At 45.8% G+C, this 9,381-nt stretch overlaps 1 protein-coding gene across 1 annotated transcript in view; it reads left to right on the top strand.

Moving 5' to 3' along the window:
• Positions 1–734: 734 nt before the first annotated feature.
• The window catches only part of tmem240a (transmembrane protein 240a), a 14,899-nt gene continuing 6,252 nt past the window's right edge, over positions 735–9,381 (top strand). The window contains exons 1-3 of the mRNA XM_008293930.1: positions 735–807; positions 1,145–1,251; positions 4,572–4,780. Of these exons, the coding sequence (XP_008292152.1) occupies positions 751–807; positions 1,145–1,251; positions 4,572–4,780 (373 nt within the window). The 5' untranslated portion in view covers positions 735–750. The remainder of the gene's footprint in view (positions 808–1,144; positions 1,252–4,571; positions 4,781–9,381) is intronic.

Here is a 9,381-nt window from a genome sequence, read left to right as displayed (position 1 = left end):
GCGCATGCACGCGCGCGCGCACGCGAGGTGGGAGTGGATGCTGGTGTAGCTGCTGGAAGCCAGGATGGGATAATCATGCGTGTCTGGCTCCTGGCGTTGATGCAGCTGCCGTTGCAGGATACGGACTGGACTCGGGGCGCAGGGTGGGTCTACTTCCTGACTGGAGCTATCTGGACCTCATGATGTTATCAAACATTCCGAGAAAGACGAGGGCGACGGCCGAGAGAGGAGTTGGTGCAGCTCTCTGAGGCGAGAGAGGAGGGAGCGAGCGTTTCATCCGATGGAGGACAGGATTCAGCGGCATTAGAGAGCCGCAGAGCCGCTGTGGAATAACTTGGATCAGGGGGGAGAGGACACCGAGGGAGAGCCCGCTGGTTTACTTCATGTGTGTGTTTTTTCCACTGGGAGAGAGAAAGACACGCAACCGGGAGAACGGATCACTTTTGCATCGGTAATTAGGAGAGGACTGGCTGCGCGGAGCGAGCGGCAGCCGCATCCGAGCGACCGGGGGGCGGGGAGGGGGGACCACTGGATGGAGAGGGCGCAGTGAGGGCTGAGAGAGCGGCTCGCCGTGTGTAGGAGGGGACGGAGGGGAGACCGGGCAGTTTGAAGGCACGGGGAGCCAGGAGCGGCGCGGCGGCTCCATGAGCGGCTCCTGCCGGGACAGAGCGCCCAGAGCCCAGCCGGAGCGTCTCCACCGCCGCGGGTAGAACCCCGGGCCACAGGACGGCGGCCAGTTTGGAAGTTTTGATGCATATGATCACAACCACCATGATTTTTATGATTCTTGGTGCTTCAGTTGTAATGGTAAGACGCCTTCACCTCCCTCAGCCACAGTATGATTTTCTCATTGCATCCCACCAGAAATGTGTCATACACGTAGGAAGCCCCTGACAGCAGCAGCAGCAGCAGGCCTATCAATGACATGTGGAAGTAGGTTAGCTTACCTATAATTACCTGCTGTCATAAATAAATCATCTAAGTCCGTTTTGAGGCGAGAGTCCCCCTTTTAGCATCGGGAGGACCTGGCAGCTCTGTGTTCTGTTATTCTGCTGCTAGTCATGACCAGAATGATTCGCTGTCGGTAGTCATAGCCTAGCCTATTGCTTGACATGTCCCAGCTGACTGGCATGGTTCTTTGCAGGCGATAGCCTGTTTAATGGACATGAACGCACTACTGGACCGCTTTCACAACTACATCTTACCGCATCTACGAGGGGAGGACCGCGTCTGTCACTGCAACTGTGGAAGGTAAATGCCATCATCCTGTAGCATATGTGGAGACACTCGGTTCTGTGTGTGCTGCTTTTATAACCGTCAGTTCTTAATTGCCGAAGAGGCCTCGAAGATTTGTGGCGGTGAAGCCCCGCAAAAAAAAAAAAGCTGCCGTCTGCGCTCCTCATAGCGCCTCAGAGCAGCTTTTATTCTTAGCTCCGGCCGTCGGATCGCGCTGTGCGGCTCTGTGCTGCTCTGTGCTGCATGTAGGAAGGTGTGTGTCGGAGCCCTAAATAGGTAATGAGCCTGTGAGCAGCGGAAGGCCGTTCAAAAACAATCCGAGCATCAAGTGCGCTGTGCGGCCACGCAGGCCTGCGCGGTGTCGGCCCGAATACCGACCCGCTGGGCCACCGATGAACACATGAAGTGAGGTGGTTATGGCTGGAGAGAAGTGCCGTGGGGCTGCTCGTCACACTGCCTGCTGTTCGCTGTCACGGGGAGAGAGTGTGCAAAAACAGCAGCAAGACACTCATTAATATATTAATTGGGATTTGATCAGCGTCATGATGCTGTTTCCCACCTCCAGTCAGCAGCATGTAATACAGCAGGGACCGTGTGTGGACGGGCAGAGGCACAAGTGGGCCTCTGTTTTTCTGCTCTCCACAGTGCCGGAGGCAACAGTGCTGGAGCCAGATTTAAAGTAAGAATCCCTTTATCGTATTGTCTTCAGATACCACGTCCTGATTGGCCCCGTGTCTTGCAGGTAACCTAGCTACAGCCATGAGGGGGGTTTCACTGCTCATGCTGGTGCAAGCTGAGCAGACGCACATTAAAACCAAACAGCAGTCCATAGTGTGCATGCTGCAGTGAGGGGGCTGATGTGTTAGCAGTTCATTAGGAGCACCAGGAAACCAGCTCCACCGTGTTTTCTTAGCCTGTAAATCCAGAAATGGGTCATCATCAATTATATTAGATTAGGCTTGTCAGAGAGGGCTAATCTGAGTCAAAGTTTGGAGAGGCCTCCTTCACTCGCTGTCAGATGTGATGTGATATAGACTAATCAAGACACACACAAGAATCTTTGGGGACAGCTCTGAGATGAGATGATGCATCACTGATGGTGTTGTTTTGTGATATCGTCCTCGTTGCTGCTGATAGAGGCCCGGTTCTGAGTGCAAGGGGGATTTTGAAAATGTAAAAACAAAAACAAAAGTAAAAGCAAAATGAAGCAGTATGTGCTCCGGACAGTCAAATCTCTGCTCCTGCTCGTAGTGTTCAGGTTTCTGTAACCACACAGTGTCTCTCACTGACCTGGAAACAGTCCTTAATGAGAGGCAGTCATCTGTTTTCACATAAACAGCAGAAACGCGGGATATAGCGGCGAGCTTCTCATGCCCGCCCTTCCATCCATGAGGTGTGGAGGTGCCAGTACGCCCACAGCGCTCACCTTATCAGGCTCGAGGACACAGCCAGTGTCATTTCATTTGGCAGTGCTCTGATTTTGGATGCCACTGGATGTGGTTGTAGCCGCTCTGAAGCTCCTGTCTGCATCAGCTGGAGCAGGGCAGAAATCTGAAGGTTCTGCTGAACGTTGTCATTTCTGTGACAGTAAAGAAGGATTTGCAGGGTGCAGGTTAGCAGCACATGCAGCACAAAATAATCCTTTATTTTATTTACAAGCATTTGCCCAACATCCTTCTTCAGGGAAAGGAAATAAACCTGCAGAGAAAGTGTTTGGTTATCTTCTTTCATAGCTTAGCAGTGTATTTTGAGGAAATATTTTGCTGTTAATGGACCTCGGTGGCGGCGTGGCTCAGGCCGGGTTTGATCCCCCATGAGGCCGTGCTTCAGGAAGATACTTACGGCGCTAATCTGCAAGACCTGTTTTCTTCTTTACGTTCAATACAAAGTGCAGTGGTGTTCCTGTGGAGTTCGTCCGTCAATCAGGCCTCGTGGGTGGATTATCTGTTAATGAAGTTGAATTTCTGTAGGTGGAAATCACTTCTTTGTCAGTAGCTGCTCATGATACTTGTTCTTCCTCAGTTTATGCCAAAACAATCTGGAAATAACTTCTACTGAGCTTCCAGCACAGCATAGATTATTTTAGTAAAAACCCATCAGACTCAGGGTATTAACATTTTGCTGTAAATAATTTAAAGGTGTACGTCTGCCGGTTTACATCCAGCTCCAGCCTGTAAATACTTCTGACTTACAGAAAAGGAAAAGGCAGCACACGTTGGTCTCTGTTGCTTTAATTTTGCCCATTCAATTTAAAAAAATCTGTCTCCTGCAAACCCTTCAGATTTACACGAGTTATTCCAAATTGCTGCAGCGCTCTTTTATTGAATATCTTCAAAAACCTCCATCGTTCCAAACCTGTTATCATCGTAATGTCCCAAAGTGTGCGAGTGCATCTGCTCGCACTTCCAGCAGGTAAATCTCTCGGCTCCTGCTGTGTTCCCTTACGGTGTTTGTCAGACACCTGGCTCTGTTGTTAGATTGAAAAAAAGCCTTCATCCCCTCCCAGGAGGGCAGGTAATACTAGCACAGCACAGCCTTCATACCTGTGTTACAATGGAGCAGTCGATGCTGGACAATGAGGCGAAGTGAGTGTTTCTGGATGACAGCTGATCAGCAGTTGCTGCAATAGTTGACGTGCAGAGCTTTATGTGGGCCACGCTGCCCCTCAGGTGTAACGTAACAGAGCGATATGTTTGTAATCCACTGGAAGCGTCCGCTGTCTGTAACATCTCTACGTCTTCACCAGCTCGTCTTCGTCTCCTGTGAGATGCAAACACCTGGTTAGTAGCAATTATGCAGCCTGTGAATCTGTGGAAAAACAATTAAAACTGGCTTCATATCGAGTCCTTTCATGTTTGTCTTATTTAGAACAAATTAGAGCGACTCTCTAGTAAGAACCTGTTTAGATTTAAAATACAATTTCAGTTTCATAAAATGATACGAAGAAGACGAAGGCCACACAGAAAGAATAGCTGCTGGTTAGAAGATAATTCAAGAACCTTGACTGCACGTTTGGTACATTTTAGATGTTTGTCTTATTTATGAAGAAAGGTTTTTACCAGGATGGATATGGAGGAAAGTGGCACCTCCAAGAGGGAGATAGAAAAGTATTGCTTATTCTTTTTTCAGGCCCTCAGATGTTTCTGCAAATTTAAAATTACAACTCAACCATGAACTTTTCTGCCTTAAGTGGTCCTCAAGAGAGCTTCAGGGATTTCCAGCAAAGTGTGGATTAGTGCAAGTTTATTATAATTCAGAGATCTCCTGACATCCTCTGAATTAGAAGAGTTACGCAGAATGAACGCATGTATCTGACACTTCTGTCCTCACCTCAGGCATCATGTCCACTATGTGATCCCATACGATGGGGACCATTCCTTGGTGGACTCTTCAGAGAACTACTTTGTGAGTGACAGTGTGACCAAGCAGGAGATGGACTTGATGCTGGGCCTGCTGCTGGGCTTCTGCATCAGCTGGCTGCTGCTGTGGCTGGACGGAGTCCTACACTGTGCCGTCAGGGCCTGGAGGGCGAGCCGCTACTACGGTAAGCTGTTTGTCTGCTGCAGATGCATATTAAATCAAGCTCAGCAACCTAAAAGTCATGAAAGTCTTCTCATTTTAACAGTGTGAACTAACTACAGTGTGAGTGAACTGATGAAATAAAAGGGAAAAAAAACAACCTGATTAATAATATTTTAACAGGCAGGTAGAATAAAGTACTTAAAAGCAGGACTTGCTGTGGAAAATAATATTAGCAAAATGCTGGATTGCAGAAATCTGTGACGTGTAGATCACCACCATGGTTGCCAGGTTAACACAGCAGTTGGTGGAGCTCTGAAAGATGACCTCCCCCCCGTTGCTTCGCCCGTTTTTGGCTCCTCTCGCTGGTTTTTGCTCAGTTTACTGCAACCTCCTGGAAAATCGCAGCTTAATCTTCCAACTGTGTGATGATTCAGACGTAGGCACATCAGACACATCAGTTGAGGTGAAACTACATTTATATGCCTCCTTTTAGGACAGTCTAAATACCTTAAACTTGGTTCACTAATAAGCCTCATAGTTTGTTTTAATGTAACAGCATCAAGTGTAGTTTACTATGTTTTTAATATTCTCAACTCATCAGGATATTAATTAATAAAACAACATGAAAACACATTTGTATGAGAGCTGCAATAATATTCACTCTTTAAATGTGATCCAATAGAAATGCTGTCTTTGGAGTCAAAAACGTGGTAATAAATTTTGTCTTTTACAAACTCACGTCACAGAACTTACTTCAGTCTGTCATTCTTATGTTCATATTTGATGGTACACATGAGTGTAATCGTTGCACTAAAACGTTGTACTGGATCAAGTGTTTAGATCCTTAAGTAGAAGTTCTAATGTCACAAAATAAAAGTCCTGCATTTAAACTGTGTAAATATAATGAGATCCTTGTACTTGCAGTATTTTAGGATTTTACAGTTTTATTTGGTTTACATGGAGCGCGTTGCAAACTACAGCTAATGAGTACAGTCATGACTCAATAATCGACTCTTATCAATCCTAAACCTGCTATCTGACAGGTTTCTAGGAAAACCAAACGGAATCCATAAAAAACAGCCTTAACATAGCGACAGCCTTGGATTGTGACTCCGACATGACATTTAATGTCACCAATCAGGATGACGGCGTATTATCTGACTGAACAATCCCACAGATTGGCTACGTTCACACTGCAGGACTTGATGCTCAATGAGGATTTCTTTGTGACTTCCTTCACGTTTCCAGTTCAATGCGACTTGTATGTGATCTGCTGTGTGAACTTCATACGAGCCAAAAGTGTCCCGCATGCGCAGAAGAGGACACGACGACGTCACACGCAGCGAGCGTGCTCAGTGTTTATGGAAGTAAACATGGATGGTAACGGTGGAGCGTATCTGCCACTCCCCCGCCGCCACCGATGGAGGAAACAGAAGTGTGAGCGCTAACTAAACTAGCATCAGCAGACAAGTACTGCCTGTGTGTTCTGGACACTTCCACCCCGTCAGAGCGCTGCCCCGGGGTGGAAGTGGCCGGAACGTGCACAATCACACCGGTCAGTTAGACTGTAGTCCAGCGATGCGTAGTGTTCTAACAACACACTAGTTATTATAACAACTATGAACAATAATGAACAACTAATGAGCCTTCCAGCATCAAGCCCTCGTTGTATCTGGACCTCCGTCTGGACAATCCGACAGCCTTGATATCCGACATTAAAGAAGGTTTTACGTTTGTAAAAATTCTGAGTAGTTAGAAATACTGTCACAGTTACCCAGAGCTCAACGTGACGCCTTCACTGTGCTTGATTTGTCCAACCTGCAGTCCAAATCTAAAAATGATTTTAAAAACATAAATTCTTAAAATAAATACATTGAAAATCTGCACATTTTCATATTTGAGAGGCTGAAAACATAAACAATTAAAAAGCAAAATAGTTTGCAGTGAAATGAGATCGGATATCGATCGGAGTTTAGAAAATACAGATGATGCAACCTCCAGTGAACTCTTCCACTGAGGTAACTGGGAACACAGGTTTGCTGGGAACAAATTTGCCTTCAAGATTATGACATTCGTGGTTAGATACAGAACCTTCTTTGATAGCTGTCTGGAAGTTTGAGTGTAGGCTGACGATAAAGAATGAACTGAGCAGCATTTAAAACACATTCACAACTTACAAGGTAAAATATGAAAGAAGGAAATAGGAAAAAACAAAATCTGAATACAACATTTCTGTTAAAGATAGGAGCTGGTTTTGGGGAACAATAACTTTGCGTCCGTGGACTCTGACTGCCGAGGGGCCCAGAGATTCCCCATGGTGATGAGAAAGACTCGGGAATCACTTAAGGGGCTCTGAAAGAGGATCTGAAGCAGCAATCAGGCGTACGTGGGGTTAACCACTCACTCAGATAAGCTCACTTTAAACCTTAAAATCAGTTCAACAATTGACCGGCAGGCTGTGGAGAGAGACGATGATTTCGGTAATGTGGTCACTTCTCCTGGAGAGTATGATTAGTCCAGGGCAGCGTTCTGAATTAACTGTCAATGTGTTTCCTGCAAGTGCAACACTGCAAGGCCTTCTCTGGAAATGCAAAAAAAAAAGAAATCTCATCTTCCTGTTTTGCACGAGTTAAATAAACGATTATTCCTAAACATCAAATGACAGGCCAGGGATTTATGGCTTTGTTACGTAAGATCTTGCTCGCTGAAGACCTAGCATGTTTTAGGAGAGAGACATGACATAATGCCGGATATATCTGCAACATACGGCCTTAAAGTTGTGTGTTGGCTGAGTGGAACCTGTAGATAATACATCTGAAGGACAGCGTGTAAATGCAGAATAGTCACGGACCCAGGGTAGACTCTTGGGGAACGCCACAGACGAGTGCCGCCATTAAAAACGGTTTAATCAGGTGTGAGGCGATTTCATGCATCTTGCGCAACATCACAGATGCCAGCGATCAGAAAACAGATGCAAACATTCCAGTCAGCGTTTCAAAGCAAAGCTAAGGTCAAAGTGAATTTAGACGATTGTGTTGACGGGTGTGTTTTTGAGCTTTAGACACGGCCACGCTAGCTGTTTCTGCTAAGCTAGTCACTTGGTGCTCCAAAGCAGAAACTGTATGTAAAACTGAAAATACATCAACACTTCATCTCATTGTACAAAAAGTGAAGCCAAAATATCTCGGAAAGGCCATTTTTTTTCTGTGAAGTGATGACTGGTTGGAGAAGATGTGGGTCGTGGTCAAATAATCACATAAATCGTATCTACATCTTCCTCTGAACACTCTTTCTTGACCAAGATGGAAAAAAGTCACGATGTGAAAGAGAATTTGATGCTGCTCAAGGAGAGCCGTGCTGCAAAGACAGTCACGGTTGGGTGATCATGTATGGATGTTGTTGACATGCGTGTTTCATGAGTTGTGTGGAATGTTTCTGAGGACGGCATCATGTCCTTTCCTTTCATAAAGGATTGGTCAGTTTTAGCATTTACACATGTCAACATATCCACTATAAAAACCAACAGAAGGTATATTCTTCATTGGGGGGTTGAACCAGCGCAGCTGTTTCCACGTCTTGCTGCTGATGAGCAGCTCCTCTTAGGTTGAAGGTGGGCGGAGCTTCGCCAGGATTTATGTGAGGTCACCGGACTCAGAAAGGATGGCTGCGCTCCATTTGGCCGTGACGCTTATTACGCAGCTGCAAGGTCAGGAGACCTTTTTAAATGGAGGGCGGGCGGCATATGAGGTGGCTGGCTTGACGCTGAATCAATATCAGTCAATTAAATTAAGCTTTTCAGAGGCTCTACTTTTTCCACATGAATTCAGCCAAGACGACCCGTGTCAGATATTCTATTTGCCTGCATTGTTTACAGTCCTATCAGGACATGTAATGTCTTTCATGGTCGGCTTTCGTCGTTATAAACCAGCAACAGGGCAGCCAGGTTTAGCTGCGCACTCAGTGATAAAGGTTCCACTCAGTCAGGCGGTCTGAACATGAAATTCAGTCAAATAATTCACAAATGTTTACAATAGGTGCCTTTTAACTCGAATAACAGTTGTATGTACCAGTAATGTCCACAGTTTCAGCTCAGTGTCAGAGGTTAGCGCTGTCACATCACAGCAGGAGGGTTTCAACTCACTGAACATGCGACTGTCTGGATGATTTTTTTTTTTGAAGGGAGCGTCAACAACAAAAAGAAAAGCACAAGAAGAAAAGTCCTTGTCAATTCACGTTACACTGACGGTAATATAAATGAATGTGCAGCTGAAAATGAGCTGTCTAATGAGAAAATCAAGCCAAGCTGTTCATTGTTTGAAAGGTCCCATATGGAGAGAATCTGTTTTTAGGACGCCTTTAAAACTTGGATGTGTAAAATGAAAGCTGTAAGACCATGAAGAGGCTTACTGGTGCAGTTCCCCGAGCCCCTCTGGCTACAAGATGCCCCTTATTTTGACAAAACAGTCAAAACTTCAACCAATAGTCATCCAGCTACACATCTGCATAATCCTGCCCTCTTCCCGCCTGCTGCTTCCAGGTGAGACGTTTAGAACGAGCAGCTACGTCTCAATTCACCAGATTTATTTACTTTTAAAGCTGCTTCTGCGAACACGTCACAACAAA

The sequence above is a fragment of the Stegastes partitus genome, unplaced genomic scaffold (assembly GCF_000690725.1).
Source record: "Stegastes partitus isolate 25-593 unplaced genomic scaffold, Stegastes_partitus-1.0.2 Scaffold923, whole genome shotgun sequence".
NCBI classification, from domain to species: domain Eukaryota; kingdom Metazoa; phylum Chordata; class Actinopteri; family Pomacentridae; genus Stegastes; species Stegastes partitus.
Note: the sequence above shows the minus strand (reverse complement) of the source record. Positions and strands in the feature narration are given on the sequence as shown.